Raw genomic sequence first — 23,736 nt, 5'->3', positions numbered from 1 at the left:
CCATTATCCATTGCCATAATTCTTTTTATCTTATAAAACTGACACTCTAGGGATGGGCTACGGCTCAGCAGTAGAGCACTTGCCTCACAGGTGTGAGAACCTGGGTTTGATCCTCAGCACCACATGAAAATAAAGAAAGAAAGATAGATACATAGATAGATAGATATTGTGTCCCTTTACAAGTAAAAAAAAAAAATTTAAAAACATTGACACTCTAGGGCTGGGGATACAGCTCAGTTGGTAGAGTGCTTGCCTTGCATGCACAACGCCCTGGGTTCAATCCCCAGCACTACCAAAAAACAAACGAAAGTGACATTCTATATCCATTAAACACTAATACCCTATTCCCTCCTCTCCTGAGCCCCTGGCAAGTGTCATTCTATTGTCTGTCTCTTGGAACTGGACCTCATAATAAGTACCTCATATAAAGAAATCATACAGCATTTGTCTTTCTATGGCTACCTTCTTATTTCACTTATCATAATGTCCTTAAAGTTCATTTATGTTGTAGCACATGGCAGAATTTTCTTACTTTTTAAGGTTGGATAATATTCCATTGTATGTATATATCATATTTTACTTATTCATTCACCTGTGTATGGGACTCTTGGGTTGTTTCCATGTTTTAGCTGTGAATAATGATGTTATGAACTTGGGTGTACAGATATCTTTTAGACATCTTACTTTCAGTTCTTTTGTGTACATAGCCAGAAGTAGAATGGCTGCTCCATATTATAATTTCATTCTTAATTTTCTGATGAACCACCATTCCCACCAACAGTGCACAAGGGTTCAAATTTCTCCACATTCTTCCCAACACTTATTATTTTCCATTTTTTATAGTATAGTAATCATCCTTATGGTTTTAGAGTGGTATATCATTGTGTTTTGCTTTGTATTTTCCTAATGATTAGTGATGTTTACATCTTTTCATGGGCATACTGGTCATTGCCTATATTCAATGGAGAACTGGGTTTCCGCTACCCCAGGATTTTTAGGGTATGATTATCTATTGGTTAATCCTGTTCACAATTATGTGAATTAGGATCAGATCCATGCATTGCTCAAGTTTGAGCCCAGATATTCATAAACAAGTTTATGGAGTTGCTTTATCAACATCATCATCATTAGCAACAACAGTACAGAATCAAGAGTTCTTTTAAGTAATAATTATAATAAAAGTAATGAACTGTGAGGAAATATGACAGCAGTTATTAATAGTTGTGTCTTAAAATAAGATATCTAAGTCTACCATTTAGTGATACCTGAATAAAACATCTTGCTCCCAACCCTTTCCCCCTAAAGTGAAGCTTCCTGAGCTTTTTGTTGCCTTGTTCTTAAATATGGATGGATAAGCTACTTGGGAGACCTAGGCAGGAGGACAGCAATTTTGAAGGCAGCCTGGGCAACTTAGATCAAAATAAAAACAGCTGGGAACAGAGCTCACTGGTAGAGTGTCTTCAGTACTGGGGGAAAAAGACAAGAAAGTTGTTTAAATGCCCAAATTCTGAGAAATTAAGAACATAAAATTTACAAAAAAAAAATAATGAAGGCTATAGGTGCAGTGGCATACACCTATAGTCCTAGCACCGGGAAGGCTGAGGCAGGAGGATTCCTTGTATAGAGTTTGAGACTAGCCAGGGTAATACAGTGAGACCCAGTCTCAAAAAACAAAACAAAACGATCAATGAAGGAATTAGAAAATAAGAGTCAAGAAAATACCCAAGAAACTGGAAGAAAAGAGATAGAAAATAAGTGAAAAGTGTTACTAAGGTCAATCTAGGACCTTTAATATTTGAACGATCAGAGTAGTAGAAAGAGAAAGGGAAAATGGGGAGGAATTAAAAAAAAAAAAAGGATGTGATAGACCCGTTGTATAGCTTATAAGGAAGAGGGACAGATCTCTTACTAAGACTGCAAGTCCACAAAAGAAAAGTATATTGAACAAGTTAAGCAGAATACTAACCTTAACTTCTACCCTGATTCTCACAACCAGCACAAGACCAGGAAGCTTCCTTTCCCTACAGCATAGATCACTTAAATCAATGCCCCAATGCTTCAGATGTCATCTAAGAGTCAAATGCAGAAGTAAGGGAAGTAATTGAAGCAATGAGAAATTCCTCTCCTCAAAGACTGATTTAAACTTGAAGAAACTGTTTCAATTATGGAACTAAACTGAGTTATAACTAAGAATTTTTCCTATGAACTGGGTAGATTGTAGATTATTTTATCTGGGAATATAAAAGAAAATGTCACAATATCAAGAATCTGGAATTCAGGAAGGTGATAAAAGCAGAAAAATAAGGGGAAAAAGCCATTTGAAATAAAAACAAAAGGCTGTAAAAGAAAGGAAGTGGAATCATAGTACACTACTTTACACTGCTTAATTGTACAGAGAATAATATTCACACCATCATAATATAAACACTTGACTTCCCACCCTTACAATTAATCAATAGACAAAACAATTATGGTTATAATGCAGTACACAGGTATTTGCAACTGGGAATATGAAGACTTATAGTTCAAAGCCAGCCTCAGCAAAAGTTAGGCACTAAGCCATTCAGTGAGACTCTGTCTCTAAATAAAACACAAAATAGGGCTGGGGATGTGGCTCAGTGGTGCAGTGCCCCTGAGTTCAATCCCCAATACCAAAAAAAAAAAAAAAGAAAAAAGAAAAAAAAAAAGGCAAACTTAAGATTAGAAAACTAACCAACGGAATTGAGATGGGGTAGTGCAAGTGAGGTAAATCTTCATTTGTGAGATCAAGTTAAAAAGATGATGATGATGATAAATATTATCTTAATAATAATAAATACTATCCAAATTTTGTAAATCAAAAAAGAGTTTAAGGGCTGGGGTTGTAGCTTGGTGGTAGAATGCTCAGCACAACATAAAAAGAAATACATAAAAATAAAGATATTGTGTCCATCTACAGCTAAGAAAAAAGTTTTTAAAAAAGAGTTTAAGTATACTGTTTAGAGATAACAAAGGGCCCGCGGCGGGACAGAGCTTCCAATCACTCCTGCAAGGTAGGCGGGCCTGCGACCCACCGGCAGAAGAGGAGCAGCCGCCTGCTGAGAGGCTGAGCCGCCCCCTCCCCCTGCGCCGGCATAGTAGAGGGAACTGGGACCAAACACAGAGCAGGCCCAGCGGCCTGCTGAGGGGCAGAGCCGCCCCCCACCCCCCTCGCCTGCCAGGTAGGGGAAGGGTGACCACCGACAGAAAAGGCCCAGTGGCCCGCGGCGGGACAGAGCTTCCAATCACTCCTGCAAGGTAGGCGGGCCTGCGACCCACCGGCAGAAGAGGAGCAGCCGCCTGCTGAGAGGCTGAGCCGCCCCCTCCCCCTGCGCCGGCATAGTAGAGGGAACTGGGACCAAACACAGAGCAGGCCCAGCGGCCTGCTGAGGGGCAGAGCCGCCCCCCACCCCCCTCGCCTGCCAGGTAGGGGAAGGGTGACCACCGACAGAAAAGGCCCAGTGGCCCGCGGCGGGACAGAGCTTCCAATCACTCCTGCAAGGTAGGCGGGCCTGCGACCCACCGGCAGAAGAGGAGCAGCCGCCTGCTGAGAGGCTGAGCCGCCCCCTCCCCCTGCGCCGGCATAGTAGAGGGAACTGGGACCAAACACAGAGCAGGCCCAGCGGCCTGCTGAGGGGCAGAGCCGCCCCCCACCCCCCTCGCCTGCCAGGTAGGGGAAGGGTGACCACCGACAGAAAAGGCCCAGTGGCCCGCGGCAGGACAGAGCTTCCAATCACTCCTGCAAGGTAGGCGGGCCTGCGACCCACCGGCAGAAGAGGAGCAGCCACCTGCTGAGAGGCTGAGCCGCCCCCTCCCCCTGCGCCGGCATAGTAGAGGGAACTGGGACCAAACACAGAGCAGGCCCAGCAGCCTGCTGAGGGGCAGAGCCGCCCCCCACCCCCCTCGCCTGCCAGGTAGGGGAAGGGTGACCACCGACAGAAAAGGCCCAGTGGCCCGCGGCGGGACAGAGCTTCCAATCACTCCTGCAAGGTAGGCGGGCCTGCGACCCACCGGCAGAAGAGGAGCAGCGGCCTGCTGAGAGGCAGAGCCGCCCCCTCCCCCCCGCGCCTGCAAGGTAGTCGGAACTGAGACCACCATCAGAACAGGTCAGACCTGCAACCGAGAGACAGAACAGGCCCAGTGGCCTGAGGAAGGGTAGAGCCCCCCCCCCCCCACGCCTGCAAAGTAGGCGGACCTGCGACCCACTGGCAGTACAGCCCCAGAGGCCTGCAGAGGGGCAGTGCCGCTGCCTGCGCCTGCAAAGTAGGCAGAACGGCGACCACCGACAGAACAAGCCTAGCGGCCCGCAGAGGGACAGAGCCGCCGCCCGCGCCTGCAAGGACGGCGGACCTGCTACCGACTGGCAGAGCAGGCCCAGCGGCCTGCCGGCGTGGTAGGCACATTGCCCCAATTGGCGGAGGGGCAGAGCCGCCGCCCACGCGTGCGAGGGAGACTTTGCAACTATACAAGACCAATATAAATATATAGGGGGAAAATTCAATAGCACAACAGTTTCACCAAGAAGAAAGGAACGCGAACAGTATGAAGAGACAAGGAAAGAAAGGACCACAAGCATTGCAGGTCAACTCAACTTTAGAAGAGGTAATAGCTGCAGCTGATGGAATGTCAGATAAAGAATTCAGGATATACATGCTTCAGATGATCTGGAGTCTCAAGGAAGACATCAGACAGCAAAATCAGACAATGAAAGATCACTTCAACAATGAATTACATAAACAAATCCAAGAAGCAAAAGATCAACTATACAGGGAAATAGAGGTTATAAAAAACAAACAAACAGAAATCCTAGAAATGCAGGAAGCAATAAGCCAACTTAAAAACTCAATTGAGAATACTACCAGCAGAGTAGAACACTTAGAAGACAGAACATCAGACAATGAAGATAAAGTATTTCAACTTGAAAAGAACATAGACACCTCAGCAAGACTGTTAAGAAACCATGAGCAGAACATCCAAGAAATATGGGATAACATCAAGAGACCAAATTTAAGAGTCATTGGGATACAGGAAGGAACAGAGTTTCAAACCAAAGGAATGAGCAATCTATTCAATGAAATAATTCGAGAAAACTTCCCAGACTTGAAGAATGAGACAGAACCCCAAATCCTAGAAGCCTACAGGACGCCGAATGTGCAAAATCATAAGAGACCCACACCTAGACACATTATAATGAAGATGCCCAACATACAGAATAAGGAGAGAATTTTAAAAGCTACAAGAGAAAGGAAGCAGATCACATTTAGGGGTAAGCCAATCAGGATAACAGCTGATCTTTCAACACAGACTCTGAAAGCTAGAAGATCCTGGAATAACATATTTCAAACACTGAAAGAAAATGGGTTCCAACCAAGAATTGTGTTTCCAGCGAAATTAAGCTTCAGGATGGAAGATGAAATTAAAACCTTCCACGATAAACAAAAGTTAAAAGAATTTGCAGCTAGAAAACCATCTCTTCAAAACATCCTTGGCAAAACATTACAGGAAGAGGAAATGGAAAATAACAATGAAAACCAACAGTGGGAGGTAGGACACTAAAGGGGGGAAAATAATCAAAGTGGAAAACAAACCATGTTTAGTAACATAAATAAACAAATATGGCTGGAAGAACAACCCATATCTCAATAATAACCCTAAATGTTAATGGCTTAAACTCACCAATCAAGAGACACAGGCTAGTAGAATGGATCACAAAACAAGACCCAACAATATGCTGCCTACAGGAGACGCATTTGATAGGAAAAGACATACATAGGCTGAAGGTGAAAGGTTGGGAAAAATCATATCACTCATATGGACTTCGGAAACAAGCAGGAGTATCCAAACTCATATCAAATAAAATAGATTTTAAGCCCAAGTTAATCAAAAGGGATAAAGAGGGACACTACATACTGCTCAAGGGAACCATACACCAACAAGACATAACAATCATAAATATATATGCCCCAAACAATGGTGCAGCTATGTTCATCAAACAAACTCTTCTCAAGTTCAAGAGTCTAATAGACCACCATACAATAATCATGGGAGACTTCAACACACCTCTATCACCACTGGACAGATCTTCCAAACAAAAGTTGAATAAGGAAACTATAGAACTCAATAACACAATTAATAACCTAGACTTAATTGACATATATAGAATATACCACCCAACATCAAGCAGTTACACTTTTTTCTCAGCAGCACATGGATCCTTCTCAAAAATAGATCATATATTATGTCACAGGGAAACTCTTAGCAATACAAAGGAGTAGAGATAATACCATGCATCCTATCTGATCATAATGGAATGGAACTGAAAATCAACGATAAAAGAAGGAAGGAAAAAGAATACATCACTTGGAGAATGAACAATAGGTTACTGAATGATCAATGGGTTATAGAAGACATCAAGGAGGAAATTAAAAAATTCTTAGAGATTAATGAAAACACAGACACAACATATCGGAATCTATGGGACACATTGAAAGCAGTTCTAAGAGGAAAATTCATTGCTTGGAGTTCATTCCTTAAAAAAAGAAAAAACCAACAAATAAATGATCTCATACTTCATCTCAAAATCCTAGAAAAAGAAGAGCAAAACAACAGCAAAAGAAGTAGAAGGCAAGAAATAATTAAAATCAGAGCTGAAATCAATGAAATCGAAACAAAAGAAACAATTGAAAAAATTGACAAAACTAAAAGTTGGTTCTTTGAAAAAATAAACAAAATCGACAGACCCTTAGCCATGCTAGCGAAGAGAAGAAGAGAGAGAACTCAAATCACTAACATACGGGATGAAAGAGGCAATATCACAACAGACACTTCAGAAATACAGAAGATAATCAAAAATTATTTTGAATCCTTATACTCCAATAAATTAGAAGATAGTGAAGGCATAGATAAATTTCTTAAGTCATATGATCTGCCCAGATTGAGTCAGGAGGATATAGACAACCTAAACAGACCAATATCAATTGAGGAAATAGAAGAAACCATCAAAAGACTACCAACTAAGAAAAGCCCAGGACCGGATGGGTATACAGCAGAGTTTTACAAAACCTTTAAAGAGGAACTAATACCAATACTTTTCAAGCTACTTCGGGAAATAGAAAAAGAGGGAGAACTTCCAAATTCATTCTACGAGGCCAACATCACCCTGATACCTAAACCAGACAAAGACACTTCAAAGAAAGAAAACTACAGACCAATATCTCTAATGAACCTAGATGCAAAAATCCTCAATAAAATTCTGGCCACTCGGATACAAAAACATATCAAAAAAATTGTGCACCATGATCAAGTAGGATTCATCCCTGGGATGCAAGGCTGGTTCAATATAAGGAAATCAATAAATGTTATTCACCACATCAATAGACTTAAAAATAAGAACCATATGATCATCTCGATAGATGCGGAAAAAGCATTCGACAAAGTACAGCATCCCTTTATGTTCAAAACTCTAGAAAAACTAGGGATAACAGGAACATACCTCAATATTGTAAAAGCAATCTATGCTAAGCCTCAGGCTAGCATCATTCTGAATGGAGAAAAACTGAAGGCATTCCCTCTAAAATCTGGAACTAGACAGGGATGCCCTCTCTCACCACTTCTGTTCAACATAGTTCTCGAAACACTGGCCAGAGCAATTAGACGAAAGAAATTAAAGGCATCAAAATAGGAAAAGAAGAACTTAAACTATCACTATTTGCAGATGACATGATTCTATACCTAGCAGACCCAAAAGGGTCTACAAAGAAACTATTAGAGCTAATAAATGAATTCAGCAAAGTGGCAGGATATAAAATCAACACGCATAAATCAAAGGCATTCCTGTATATCAGCGACAAATCCTCTGAAATGGAAATGAGGACAACCACTCCATTCACAATATCTTCAAAAAAAATAAAATACTTGGGAATCAACCTAACAAAAGAGGTGAAAGACTTATACAATGAAAACTACAGAACCCTAAAGAGAGAAATAGAAGAAGATCTTAGAAGATGGAAAAATATACCCTGTTCATGGATAGGCAGAACTAACATCATCAAAATGGCGATATTACCAAAAGTTCTCTATAGGTTTAACGCAATGCCAATCAAAATCCCAACGGCATTTCTTGTAGAAATAGAGAAAGCAATCATGAAATTCATATGGAAAAATAAAAGACCCAGAATAGCAAAAACAATGCTAAGCAGGAAGTGTGAATCAGGCGGTATAGCGATACCAGACTTCAAACTATATTACAGAGCAATAGTAACAAAAACAGCATGGTACTGGTACCAAAACAGGCGGGTGGACCAATGGTACAGAATAGAGGACACAGAAACCAATCCACAAAACTACAACTATCTTATATTTGATAAAGGGTCTAAAAGCATGCAATGGAGGAAGGATAGCATCTTCAACAAATGGTGCTGGGAAAACTGGAAATCCATATGCAACAAAATGAAACTGAATCCCTTTCTCTCGCCATGCACAAAAGTTAATTCAAAATGGATCAAGGAGCTTGATATCAAATCAGAGACGCGCCATCTGATAGAAGAAAAAGTTGGCTATGATCTACATTCGGTGGGGTCGGGCTCCAAATTCCTCAATAGGACACCCATAGCACAAAAGTTAATAACTAGAATCAACAAATGGGACTTACTCAAACTAAAAAGTTTTTTCTCAGCAAAAGATACAATAAGAGAGGTAAATAGAGAGCCTACATCCTGGGAACAAATCTTTACTCCTCACACTTCAGATAGAGCCCTAATATCCAGAGTATACAAAGAGCTCAAAAAATTAGACAATAAGAGAACAAACAACCCAATCAACAAATGGGCCAAGGACCTGAACAGACACTTCTCAGAGGAGGACATACAGTCAATCAACAAGTACATGAAAAAATGCTCACCATCTCTAGCAGTCAGAGAAATGCAAATCAAAACCACCCTAAGATACCATCTCACTCCAGTTAGATTGGCAGCCATTATGAAGTCAAACAACAACAAGTGCTGGCGAGGATGTGGGGAAAAGGGTACTCTTGTACATTGCTGGTGGGACTGCAAATTGGTGCAGTCAATTTGGAAAGCAGTATGGAGATTTCTTGGAAAGCTGGGAATGGAGCCACCATTTGACCCAGCTATTCCCCTTCTCGGTCTATTCCCTAAAGACCTAAAAAGAGCATGCTACAGGGACACTGCTACATCGATGTTCATAGCAGCACAATTCACAATAGCTAGACTGTGGAACCAACCTAGATGCCTTTCAATGGATGAATGGATAAAAAAAATGTGGCATTTATACACAATGGAGTATTACTCTGCATTAAAAAATGACAAAATCATAGAATTTACAGGGAAATGGATGGCATTAGAGCAGATTATGCTAAGTGAAGCTAGCCAATCCCTAAAAAACAAATGTCAAATGTCTTCTTTGATATAAGGAGAGTAACTAAGAACAGAGTAGGGTCGAAGAGCACGAGAAGAAGATTAACATTAAACAGGGATGAGAGGTGGGAGGGAAAGGGAGAGAGAAGGGAAAATGCATGGAAATGGAAGGAGACCCTCAGAGTTATACAAAAGTACATACAAGAGGAAGTGAGGGGAAGGGGAAAAATAATACAAGGGGGACAAACGAATGTCAGTAGAGGGGGCAGAGAGAGAAGAGGGGAGGGGAGGGGAGGGGAGGGGGGATAGTAGAGGATAGGAAAGACAGCAGAATACAACAGACACTAGTATGGCAATATGTAAATCAATGGATGTGTAACTGATGTGATTCTGCAATCTGTATATGGGGTAAAAATGGGAGCTCATAACCCACTTGAATCAAATTGTGAAATATGATATATCAAGAACTATGTAATGTTTTGAACAGCCAACAATAAAAAATTAACAAAAAAAAAAAAAAAAAAAAGAGATAACAAAGATAATATCAGAAGACCGGAAAGCAAAATTAGAGACAGTGATCCTTTTGAGGAGTGAGGCTATTTATTATAAGCCATTCTATACCACCTAATTTTTTATGCATGTTATCTATTCATTTGCTGACATTTTAAAAAATTAATGTTTCTTGATTAGATAACTATTATGGTTTAGATATGAATTATCCCCTCTAAGCTCATGTGTGAAATAATGCAAGAATTATTAGAGGTGAAATGATTAAGTGAGGTACAAGCTAATCAGTGGATTAATCCACAGATATTGATTAGCTGGGCAGTAACTATAGGTAGGTAGGGTGTGGCTGGAGGTGGTAGGTCAATGAGGGTGTACATTTGAGGTTTACAGTATGTCCCTGGAGAGTGAAGCTTTCTCAGCTTTCTGTTTGCCATGTCCTGAGCTGCTTTCCTCCTCTATGCTCTTTCACCATGATGTTCTGACTCACCTGGGGCCCAGAGGTATGGAATTGACCAACCATGGATGGATCTCTGAAACCACAAGCCCCAAATGAACCTTTTCTCCTTTATATTGTTTTTGTCAGGTCTTTTGGTCACAGTGGAGAACAAGCTAAGATAACACTTATGTATGGTTCCATATTCCAAACCTATGAAAAGTATATAATGAATTCTCCACTCTCTCTACTCCCTCATACCCACTTCCCCTCTACTGAAGTGACTGATGTATTTATAAGCAAATATACAGGTATGTTCGTGCATCTATTTCTCTTCTATCTTTTTGCAAATAGTAGCCTACTATACACACTTTTCTTATACCATGCCTTTTTCATTTCACATTATTTCTTAGAGATTTCTGTATTCCAAGTAAGATTTATCATAGTTGTTTTATATGGATAAATCATAATTCATTTAATTAGTTCTCTACTGATAAACATCTAAGCTTTTCCCCAACTCTTTGTTACTTCAAACAATGCTATAATCAATTGATATGTACTACTGCTTACATCTCCCAAATAGACAATACACTTGTTTTTTGCCTCTGTATCTTTGGTGTCTGTCATAGTGCTTGGCATATATCAAGTATTCAATTAAGATTTGCTAATTTAAATTGAGTTAAATTATAATGAAGAAATTAAGTTATGTAAACATTTAAGTGAGATAACTGTAAATGTGAAATCAAGTTAATGGCATAGCAAACTCAAGAATCTATAAAAATCAGTATCACTCTGCATACTCAGTCTTCCTCTTATTAGCTTCCTATATACTCAATATCCAAGCTGCTAAGAGCTTCTAATTCCTCATAAAACCATTAGCAAATATAACTAGAAACAGAGTTGTTAATGATTACCACTGAAAGAAATAAAATGAAATGAAACAATCAATTCCCTGAATGAGAAATTAACCCGTCATTATATACACATGTCTCTCATACTTACTCTGAGCTCTTTTGGGCCTGTATGGATTGGAAGCAAGTGTAGAGTACCCGACCAGTCTGTTTATTAAAAAAAAAAAAGTCACAGAAAGAAGGACTGATCATTTTTATGTACTGAGAATTTCATAGCAATTTAGTTACTCTAACCTAAAACCCAAAGGTCCTTCTGGAAGTAGAAGACTAACACAGATTCTGAAGATGGAATATGCCATAAATGAATTCCTTTAAGAGGGAACATATACTCTGTCAACATAAAATGGTCACAACCAAACATCTGCTCATGTGATACAACTGCTAATAAATATGAAATCCGAAAAAAGTAAGAATCAGAACAAATTATGTTGGAAGCTGCTGAGAGCCATTGCCAAGTAGGTATGACACATGGCATGACCCAGGTCATTTGCAGTGACATTGCATGTAAGGTGACCTTGCTCAAGGACCAGGGCGGATCCAGGTTTAGGGTGTATCCTGCTGGGATTAGGGAGTATCCCGCTCCTTGGGTTTAGGGCGGTTCCAGGTTTAAGGTGTACCCTGCTGGGAATAGGGCGCATCCTGCTGCCTCAGGCGCGCCCGCTCCTTGAGTTCCCGTTGAGTTCTCGCGGGATTCAGAGAGTATTTGGTATTCAGAGCCCGATCGAGTGTGTGGATTTTGCCCAGAACGTGGATTTGGCACAGAACGTGTTTGTAGAGTGCCGGTGTGAGTTCGGGAATAAAGAATTGCTGTTTGAATCTACAAGGCTGTGAGTGGCTCCTGATTTTGTGCCCAGCCAGACTGCGGCAGGAAGCTGACAAACTCATTCAATAAATACTTATGATAACAATGTAGAAAGCATTTCAAATGAAGTAAAAAGTTCTAGATACTGAACTTTAATGTTCTGGAAAAGAGTGATTTCATGGAAAATATTCATTATTAACACTGATTCTGAGAATGTAACTAATCTCACCACTTTTCATTATCTCCACTTCTACCAACATGATCAAAGCCCTATCATCTCTTGACTATCTGGTTTCACTGATGCCATGGATTTCATACCCTCCATTCCCATTTAGTCAGTTATCAATACAGTAGCCAGAGATCCTATTAAAACATAAAGTCGCCCTCTAGTGGTTTCCCAAATGAGAGTCAAATAGAAGGTCTTACAAGATCTGGCCCAATTGTCTTTCAGACCTTATAATAACCAACTGGGTTATCATATAAACCCAGATACTCCCAAGATGAAAAGAGGCTAAGAAAATAGGAGACTGGGGTAATAGTGTAAAACTAAGACTCTCTGACGTACACTTGGATGTACATTTGTGATTTTCTTCACTTTGCTCCAGCCATATCAACTTCCTCAATGTTCCCTGAACATGCCAAACTCACCTTAGGGTCTTTGCACTGGCTATTTCCTCTGCCTGGAATGCTCTTCCCCCAAGAAATCCACAAGACTTGCTCCCTCACCTTCTTTGGGTCCTGACTCAATAACCTTTTTCATTGAAAATTTCCCTGGCCATCCTATTAAAATTACAAAGAGATTTTTCTCTACTCTATGTAGAAACACACATACACACACACACACACACACACACACACACACACACACACACACCTTTGTGTTTTTATCCTCTATGAAACAGGAAAAAATAAGTCCTACAAAACCTTGATCCATCATCTGGTACATGGCTTGAGTGCGAACATCTGAAAAAAAAAATTCTGTCAATAAATTGTATTTCATAGACTCCATTTAAAGATAATAGTGGTACGAAATTCTCCCAGGATTCAGATTCTATAGTGAGTACAGGGATATATACTAAGAATACTATGATTGTCCAAGTATAAATGTTTTTGCTGGGTTAAGGAAATACCATGAAAAGTATGCTATTAAGTAATAAAACATTAATAACTCTAGGTTGCCTATCCTAAGAATAGTCCTGCTTTTAAATGTATCATAAAAATATTAAAACTTTCAGTTAAACCCTTGCCAAACTTGATAACTTCCTCCACAGGGATTCAAACAGAAAGGCTTTAGAAGGAGACAAAAATATTTCTTAGGGAAAAAAAGGTCTTTTGATGGATAGCTTCTATGTCAGTGAATATATTAGAATTGCTACTAAATACAGGAAATGTGGAACTACTATAGAACTACTTCTTTGAAGAAATTATCATAGAAGTGATTGCAGGGTGTGGAGTTGTAGCTCAGTGGTAAAGCGCTTGCCTAGCATATGTGGGACACTGGGTTCGATCTTCAGCACCACATAAAAATAAATAAGTAAAATAAAGGTATTGTGTCCATGTACAATTAAAAATAAAAAAATACGTTATTGTAGTATAATTGAATCAAACATTCCAGAAAGTAGAAACAATACCCCACTATTTAAAATTTAAACAATTTTTGAAAAGAAGATAAGGACTAGTTAAAAGATTAAATATCCAAAACTAAAGAGAAGCTAACTTGAAAAGCTGAAATCTTGAGGCCATTGTGCAAAAAGGATACAAAAAAGATCAGGTATAATGACAAAATACTGCAGAGCAAAACTGGGTCTTGTAACTTATGCTGTCTTACTTTGGCAATCTATTTGGCCAACAGTTTTAGTATTTTCGCCATTTTGATCTGTCTTAGGACTTTTCAATGTATTCCCAAGTAATGATCAAGAATAAACAGCACCCAAGAGTGAAAATGAAGTAAATATTTGCTGAAACCATCACTGAAAATGTAACGTTGTGTAAATTATCTCTGTATTGCTATATGACCTGAGTAAAATTCTTAATATCTTTAAGCTTACATCCTCATGAATTAAATGATAATAAATAGTATCCCTTCTCTCACAGGGTTTTATATTTTAAAAATTGCAAGACTTTTTACTTTTAGCACAATGCCTAGTCTATCAAAGGTACTTCCTGGGCATTAATTCCATTTCATTTTATACATGACCATGGAAAATTGCTTTTTCTCTCCTTACCCACCCCCTTTTTTGTCAATTATTTCCTAACCTCTAGATAGAAGCAGAATACTGTTTGACTGTCCCTATCATGTTACTCACATTGCTTTTGTCAAGGTAACCAATAATCTATTCTTGGTCCTCAATTTACCTGGTATCTCAGCTGATCACTCCCTCCTCAGTTTTCATTCTTTCTACCTGTTCTCTTAATGTCTTGGTTGATCTTTTCCAATCTGTTTTGCTGGGTTCTTCTTATCTTTCCACTCAAAATATTGTCATGGCTCACTTTTCTGTCCTTGAATCTATGTGCCCTCACTCACTGAGGAATTTCATCTAGTTCCATGGCCTTACCTTTTTAATCTCTTCAATCATCTACGTGACACTTTAACTTGGTTGTCTTAAAACAATGCTACTCAAATTTCTGAACTATTTGTTACCTATTCCCAAGGAGCTAAGGAACTTGAACTATAGAGTACAATTAATGTACTGCTTTCTTCAGTGAGAAAGCCTTCTTTTTTAAAAATATTTTTTTAGTTGTAGATGAACACAATATCTTTATTTTTATTTATTTATTTTTATGTGGTGCTGAGGATCGAACCCAGAGCCTCACGTGTACAAGGCAAGCGCCCTACCACTGAGCTACAGCCTGAGAAAGCCTTCTTAAAGGAAAAAAAAAAAAACTGAACTAAACAATGTGCTTAGTGATATAGATGATACAGGTTCTAACTTCAGTTCTGCCACTTACTTAACCCACCAAGTAGTTATTCTACTTCTTTCTAGAGTGTCAGAAAAAGACAAAAATCAATCATGATTTGCAAGAAAAAGGTTGGTAAAAAGAGTAAAAGCAATTTAGTTACATTATACTAATTAGAGGAGTGAGAATATAGTCCCAACAGCTAAACTTGATTATGTATAAACAGAGATTGTAAAAATAAATTTTGCTAAATTAACACTTTACACCTGTGAGCCTTCAGAATGGGCATGTACTAGATATCAATCAGCAATTTCAGTTACATTACTTTTGATATCAGCTCATTGTTGGGCTTTATTCTTGATTTCCTGAATAGAAATAAAAATTGAATACTGAAAATTTCCCTCTCACTAATAAAAATGACATGAATCATTACTTTTTAAAACATGGAAAATAAATCAAAAGAATGACATCTATTTAAGGTCAATTAATTTGTGATTTAAAACAGCCATGGTTTATGTAATGAAGGAAAAATGATATTCATTTCTGAAGATAATAAATGCTACAACCCCATAATACTCACCAACATGTGAAGGCCAGACAGTTATATGAGGATGGGAATGATACCAGCCCACAACTCTCATGGGGCGACCTGTTAATTCAGCCAACCTGTGTGTTTGTCAAGGTATTTTCAAAAGGTGGAAACTAAGGGCTCAGAAAGCATCCTAAAATTTAAAGTGAAGCCATTACAATTTAAGTGCAACAGAAGAATGAAATAAGGTTGATGTAAATCCTCCTAATCCGATTTAGCTAATGTTTGGTCACTCAAATCCTTACCACTGTTATATGAAAAGAAGCTTATTTAAATCCTCAGATGTCACTTACATTATCAGCTTGAATCTTCTGTCCTGTCTCTCTAGTTCTGGTTTACTTCCATCTTTTAACTGATTTTTTAAAAAAAAATAAATGACAGCAGAATGCATTACAATTCTTATTACATATATACAGCACAATTTTTCATATCTCTGGTTGTATGTAAAGTATATTGACACCAATTTGTGTCTTCCATTTTTGAAAAAAGAAACACAAAGGTTGTTTGTTTTTGGTGCTGGGGATGGAACCCAACCCAGGGCCTCATTCATGCTAGGCAAGCACTTCAGTACTCTACCCCTCAGCCTAACAATTTGTTTTATTCATTTGATTTCTCTTTGGCAGGTTGTTAATGTTTTTGTTGTGGTTTGTGGTGGTGGTATTGGTACTGGAGACTGAACTCAGGGGCACTCGATCACTGAGCTATATCCCCAGCCCTATTTTATATTTTATTTAGAAACAGGGTATCGGTGAGTTGCTTAGCACCTTGCCCTTGCTGAGGCTGGCTCTGAACTTGAGATCCTCTTGACTCAGCCTCCTGAACCACTGGGATTTTATAGACATGTGCCACATGCCCAGCTAGGTTATTAATGTGAACAACAGCAAATACAGTGAATCCAGAGATCAAAGAGCAAAAACCCCAGTTAATTCTCCCTACTTATTTAGAAACATCCCCCTAAAAGAATATCTTCCTCTTTTGTTATAAAAATAAAAGTTTCCAATAACTATCTTAAGTTCAAACATGAGAATATTACTCAAAAAATTTTCTCAAGACTACTGCTGCTGTACTATAAGATGTTGATTAATTTTTCTACAAATTATACTAAAACACAATAATCCTATTCATACAACTAAACCTGAGAACAATATTTTAAATGCATTTTTAAATGTTCCAATGCCAAGAGAAATTACTTAACTTCTCTTAGCCTGTTTCTTCTGTTGTACACTGTGCAGAAACATGCTTTTACACAACAGTGGAAATGTTTAGCATGGAACTTGGCTCCTAGAAAATACTTAATAAATGGTGATTATAATGTTAAAGTGGAGCAATGTATCTACCTGTCACCCAATTTTGGAAATGGGCTCATTTCAGTTTGAAAGTAAAATATGTGTTTCCAATAATAAACATCTTTTTTACACAATTAGGAATTTTTACTTTGCCCAAGTTTGCCTTTGTTTTTTGAATACCAATGAATAGATTTTCTGCTTCTAGCCAAGCCAGATACAAAGACACTGGACAACATATATGAACCAACCATTTTCAAGACAATGATCATCATGCAAAGAAGGCCAACAGATGAGAAATGAATAAGGTGAGCCCTTGAGAAGACATCCAGGCCACGGAATAGGAGGGAATTTAAAGTGGAGCTGAGTGGACCATCCAGAGTTTAGGAGATGAGCCACAGAGTCTAGACAGGTGGAGCTTTCCAGGGCAGAGAACCAGAGAGAAGGGAACTGCAGAGGGAGAGAACCCTACATCCCCAGTGTGTCCCATTTGAGTATTCAGCAGACCACAGGGGAGCACAAGCACGTGAGGAAACTACCTGAGGCCTGGGAAAGGCTCTGCCCCTCAAGAGGATGCAAGTAACTGCACAGCACTCAGGGAGGAAAGAGACCAGCAGCTTTCCCCACCCACCAGGTGGGGAAGGTCACATTGTCAGGGAGGCATCAGGCAGGGCACTCACAAGGGCCGTGCCCTGTCAGCGCAGAAATATGTCTCCTACACTGAGCTGCCCTGGTCTCATGTCCTTCGTCCTCAAAGCAAGACCCAGAGGGAAAAAACCTTTTCCAAGTCACTCTAACAGCATCCCAGAACACAGCTCAGGGCTCTGTCTAGGAATACAGAAATACCCAGCGGTCCAGGAAGAAGGTGGAACGGGACGTCTGATACCAGGGATACAAAGCAGCAGGAAAATGCAACTCATAGAGAGGACAGAGACAAAAGATTAGTGGTTGCTAGGGGATAGGGCTGGTAAGCAAAAAGAACATGGGTTTGTCTGTAAAGGCAGCATGAAGGGGATCTTCATAGTGATGTAACAATTTTGTATCTTGACTGCTGTAGTGATTACATGTATCTATACATGTGACAAAATAGCATACAATTATATACATTCTATCCATGTAAATGCCCTGGTTTATTATACCACAATTGTGTAAAATATAACCTTCGGGGGAAACCAGATTAATGTTACAGAGAACTTTTTTTTAAAATGTATTTTTTTTTTAGTTGTTGATAGACTTTTCATTTTATTTATTTCTATGTGGTGCTGAGAATCGAACCCAGTGCCTCATGTATGCCAGGCAAGTGTGCTACCACTGAGGCACAGCACCAACCCACACAGAGAACTTTCACTAACTTCTCATGAATCCATAATTATTTCAAAAGAAAGAATTTAAAAACCAAGATACAAAAGATATACACTAGAAATTGATAAATTTGACTAAATAAAAATGCAATAACTTGGGGCTGGGATTGTGGCTCAGTGGTAGAGCACTCGCCTAGCATGTGCGAGGTCCTGGGTTTCTATCCTCAGCACCACATAAACATAAATAAATAAAATAAACATATTGTGTCCAACTACAACTAAAAAAATAAATATAAAATAATGCAATAACTTAACTAGGGAAAACCCAAACACATACCATAAATAAACTGAGAAAAATCACTACCCTTATAGCAAAGTGTTAATTTCCTTAATATATACAGTGCCTATAAGTCATTAAAAGAACATTATCAAGTGTTGAGGAGTGAGATTAGCCAAACTATATTGTTATATTTTGTGCATGTATGAATCTATAACAACAAATCCCATTATTAAATGCACCAATAAAAATCTGGAAAGAGGAAAAAGACCACATTAGCCCTATTAAAAAAAAGAATATTATGAAATCAATAGAAAAAAGGACAAAGGAAGCAATCAGATAATTCAGATAAAAATACAAATGACTCTTAAATAAGCACAATTTTTGCTCATCATATTGATAACAATAAAAAATCATTGGTAATTTCTTTGGACACCTACAGGATTTTGATTGGCAGTTAAACCTTTCTAGTAACAAGATTGCTATATTACAAATGCCATTTAAACCTTCATCTAGATATAAAAGAAAAAGTACAACTATATTTTTGTTGAAATGAGTAAAAGAAGAGCTGCAGTCATAAATCCCTTGGAAGCAGCTAATAAGGTAGTTCTGAAAGTTGAAATAACTGGAACTGGTATCAGATTTCACTGCTATATCTGATACACAGAGTGAATATTGTGTACTCAGAAACCCTGGAACCAACGGCTATACCAATCTGGGAAAGCAGCAGTGTTGAGATTTAAAACATAAAAAATATATCAACATCCCTCTAGAACAGGAAATTACATGGTTGGCAGGAAATGCATAAAATGGAAGATGAGAAAGCTATAGTAGCAGTTTAACTTTTCATAATGATTTTGTCTCACATATTAAATATTTGTAGATAAAGTTTTATTGAAAGGGTTCACTTGATGACTACTTATAGAATTATGTGAATAGCAAGGACATGTATTATGGATATATAATTTTTTATATTTAAAAAAACATTCTAAAAGAATGTAAAAGCTGTATATGTAACTCAGAAAATTCCATCTTTTTCAAATTTCAAATTTTATATTATAACATAAAATTTCTTAGAGGAAATACTCTATTTGTGTAGACATTTTGAGTTATAAATTCTAGAAACTTAAATCCAGTACATTGGAAAAAGAAAATAACATTGTTACTTTTGCATTTCTATGTCTGACTGGGAGATTATGCTATAATAAAAAGAACAGATGCCTAGATGCCATTGTATAGTGTATATATTTTTATTGAAATATCAGGTAGTACTATTGATATCTTTATTTTATTATAAATTCCTAATAAAGAATTTAACATGTTTGGATATTAACAGTTCATTGGAAACAAACCATTTTTAACTTCAATTAACTTTAAAAACAAGCATTTTGAACAAATAAAAAGTACCTTTAGGAATTGATCCTATAGATATGCACATGTTTATGAAATGCTGTCTGTACAAGGTTATTCATTGCTGCACTTTAAAACATATTCATAAGGACAGGTGAAATAAGTGATGGCATCAGAATGAGGCACCTCTGTATATTGAATTGAACAAATCTGATGATACCCTGTTAGGTGAAAAAAGATGGATACAGCATGTCATAAGCTATCATAAGTATTAAATACTTTTCTTTTTCAGAAAGAAAAATATCCATATATATATTTTAGTATATAGGAAAAATTGATAATCATTGTTATGTCTCCGGAGGGGCCAGTACCAAAAAAGAAAAGAGAGATAGAGCTAGAGATAGAGAGATAGAGAGAGAGAGAGGGAGAGAGGGAGAGAGAGAGAAGAAAGAAATGGGATCATAGAAATTGGTGCTATTGCCTTGTTCTTTGTTTTTGTTTCTGTTTTTTTTTTTTTTTCTTACTTACCTAGCCTTGTGCTCCTATTGAGCTAAAGGAAAGAGGGGCACAAAGGAAAGAAGGGAGAGTGGGGAATGTGGAGGAAGGTGAAGGGGATTCCCCATATAATTCATTGTCATAATATTTGACCCTGGAATCTTTTGACATTTAGGAGCATAAATATATAATTCTTCCAATAAAAGCCACTCAAAAGGAGAAATAGAAATTCTAATTAACCCAACAATTGCATCTGAGGGGTAAATGTGAAAACTGGGGAATAGTTATCAGGAAGAAAATTTGTGAAACCACCTAAAGTCAGATGCCTGCAGCAAACAAATCAATGTGGCACAGAAGCCCCAGAGATTCTTTTAGATCAATAAGGATATCTCTGCCTCTGTTGAGGCCGCAGATAGCTGCTCTGGAGAAATTTCTACTCGGTCCTTCCTCTTATCAGAACGTCGCAAGATGATGACAGAATGAATATGAACAATTCTGACGGTGTCAACCTAAAGGAAAACCCAGAGAAATCATTACTTCTGTCTCTGGCCAGTAACACTTCTCTCTCCAATCTCCTGTCAATTAGTTATAGGATTGCATTTTATTATGATATCAGGTTAAAGATTCCCTTTCAGGAAATTGACACTTTTCTCATGAAAAATGAAATGTTTCAAATAAAGAAATCCTTCCTCGATATACATATTTCAGAAACAAAAATATAAAAGTTAGTATTTAGACAAACTTTGCATATCAAATGCTGACAGTTCTTTGAATTAATTCACATTTTCTTTTTAAAAAAATATTTAGTTTTTAGTTTTAGTTGGACACAATACCTTTATTTTATTCATTTATTTTTATGTGGTGCTGAGGATCAAATCCAGGGCCCCCGCAAGTGTGAGGTGAGCACTCTACCGCTGAGCCAGTCCCCTCACATTTTCTTTTTCTTTTTTTAATCTTGTTTATAGTTGTAGATGGACAGCATGCCTGCCTTTCTTTCTTTCTTTCTTTCTTTCTTTATTTTTATGGGGTGCTAAGGATCAAACCCAGTGCCTCACATGTGCTAGGCAAGTGCTCTGCCACTGAGCCACAACCTCAGCCCAATACACATTTTCTTTAATAAATAAAAAGCTGTTCAAGTGATGATTTGTTGAAAAGCAATTAAGAGTACCTCTGTAAAGCATCTCAAAGATTTTAAGTTCAGCTACTTGTAGTTCCCTATTTATGGTCCCATTTCATGGCTGTGTGCCTTTTCACACTTTCCCTTCTGTTTTTCAGCCTTTTTTCACTTTGTGGACCTTTTAAATTCTTTTAAGTTTCCTGATAATCCTACTAAAAAAAAAAAAAAAATTGTGCCAGGCATAGTGGTGCACACCTGTAATCCCAGCAGTTCGTGAGTCTGAGGCAGGAGTATCACAAGTTCAAACCAGCCTCAGAAACAGTGAGGTGCTAAGAAACTCAGTGAGACCCTGTCTCTAAATAAAATACAAAAGTGCCCCTGAGTTCAATCTGAGGTACCACCCCCCCAAAAAAGAATAAAATGAAAAAAAAAGAATTGTTTTCTACCATGTATGACTTCTTTTACAACACACATATGTACACATTATTATTATTATTTTTAAATATTTATTCTTAAGTTTTAGGTGGACACAATATCTTTATTTTACATTTATGTGGTGCTGAGGATTGAATCTGGTGTCTTGTGCATGCTAGGTGAGCACTCTACCACTGAGCCACAACCCCAGCCCTATTATTATTATTATTATTATTATTATTATTATTATTATTATTATTTTGTACCAAGGATTAAACTCAGGGGCACTTGACCACTGAGCCACATCGCCACATCCCCAGCCCATTTTGTATTTTATCTAGAGACAGGGTCTCACTGAGTTGCTTAGCACCTCTCCATTGTTGAGGCTGGCTTTGCACTCACCATCCTCCTGCCTTAGCCTCCTGAGCTGCTGGGATTATAGGCGTGTACCACCATGCCCACCCCACAGTTATTATTTATACAATTTCCTCCCTTACTAAAATGCAATTTCCTTTAAGAGCAGGGACTTCATTTTATTTATTTTCTATCACTAGCAACTATTTGTTGTGTCTAGCAACCACATTGTCCACAATAAATAAAACTAAAAGCAGGGATAAAAAGATTTATAACCTTTCAAGGAGCAATAAGACAAATAGCTGACTTTTGAAAGCTAAACAGAATGACATCTTATGAGAGCTACAAGAAAATATCTGCAAATCAAGAATCCTATACACAGAATAAAACCTTCAAAAATGAAGGAAAAATAAAGACATTTTCAGATGCACAATGGAGGGAATTCATTACCAGCACAGAATTCTTCAGGCAGAAAGAAAATCCCAGAAATGAAGAAAGGAATGATGAACACCATAAAGAGTAAACATTTGGGTATATATAATATATACTAACTGTGTGAAACATTTATCACAATGTCACAAGAGGCTTAAATATTCATAAAATTAAAATGCAGGATAGCAATAATCTAAAAGGCAGGAGGGTATACATGAAAATAAAATGTCCTAAGATTCTAGTACAGATGATCTCAAATTATAATTATTTTAACTTAGGACTTTTCACTTGACTATGGTATAAAAGCAATAAACATTCACTAGAAACTATACTTTGAATTTTCATCTTTTCCCAGGCTAGCAATATGTGATATTCTTTTGCAATGCTGGGCAGCAGCAAGGAGCTGTAATTTGCGATCAGTGACACAAACAGGGGAAACAACAGGTATTCTACAGTGTACTATGTTGCTAAGCAATGATATTTGCTAGCTTAAGTGTATTAAATGTAATTTGGGCCTCAATATATTTTACTTACAATGGGTTTACTGGAACATAACCAAATTATAAGTCAAGAAGCATCTATAGATTAAAAAAAAAAGATGCCAACACTAGCTAAAAAGACAAGACTTCTAAATTCATTAAGCTTAATATCTAATTTGAACAGTACAAATTTATACAAAATTCAAGATGAGGTCATGAACTCTTGGGAAAAAAAATCATATTATTAAGATTTAGAATATATTTTCAGGGTAAACCAATTCACACAAACACTCTCTCTCATCAGAGAAGGTTTCAGTGCCTAAAAGTAATGAGCAACATTTAATGCACACACAGAGGAGGAAGGGTCCATAAAGGTTGGGGAAAGGAAAATGAGTAAAAGAAACAAATAAGTAACCCAGGAGAGTTCAGAGTTTCAGGGAGAAAGAGAAGTATCAAGAAATAATCTGTTGGATGCAGCAATGAGGAGATAGCTGGAGAGGTAGAATTGGACACCAGTCTGCAGTGGGTTTGACTGGGGAAGGTGAAGAAATTATATTAGACCATTCTTTTAAGACCTCTAACTATTGCCAGGTGCATGCCTATAATTCCAGCAGCTCAGAATCAAAGCCAGCCTCAGCAACTTGGTGAGGTCCTAAGCAACTTAGTGAGATCCTGTCACAGAATAAAAAATAAAAAGGGCTG

At 38.0% G+C, this 23,736-nt stretch overlaps 1 protein-coding gene across 5 annotated transcripts in view; it reads right to left on the bottom strand.

Annotated features, from left to right (window-relative positions):
* Brcc3 (BRCA1/BRCA2-containing complex subunit 3) overlaps window positions 1-23,736 on the bottom strand; it is a 45,316-nt gene that overhangs the window by 18,783 nt on the left and 2,797 nt on the right. For all 5 annotated transcript variants that reach the window (XM_071606119.1, XM_027923021.2, XM_027923024.2 and 2 more), the window contains 4 exons: window positions 20,628-20,747; window positions 15,524-15,611; window positions 12,920-13,008; window positions 11,335-11,390 (listed from right to left, as the gene is read on the bottom strand). In XM_071606119.1, the coding sequence (XP_071462220.1) occupies window positions 11,335-11,390; window positions 12,920-13,008; window positions 15,524-15,611; window positions 20,628-20,747 (353 nt within the window). The remainder of the gene's footprint in view (window positions 1-11,334; window positions 11,391-12,919; window positions 13,009-15,523; window positions 15,612-20,627; window positions 20,748-23,736) is intronic.

Source organism: Marmota flaviventris, chromosome X (assembly GCF_047511675.1).
Source record: "Marmota flaviventris isolate mMarFla1 chromosome X, mMarFla1.hap1, whole genome shotgun sequence".
Taxonomy (NCBI): domain Eukaryota; kingdom Metazoa; phylum Chordata; class Mammalia; order Rodentia; family Sciuridae; genus Marmota; species Marmota flaviventris.
Note: the sequence above shows the minus strand (reverse complement) of the source record. Positions and strands in the feature narration are given on the sequence as shown.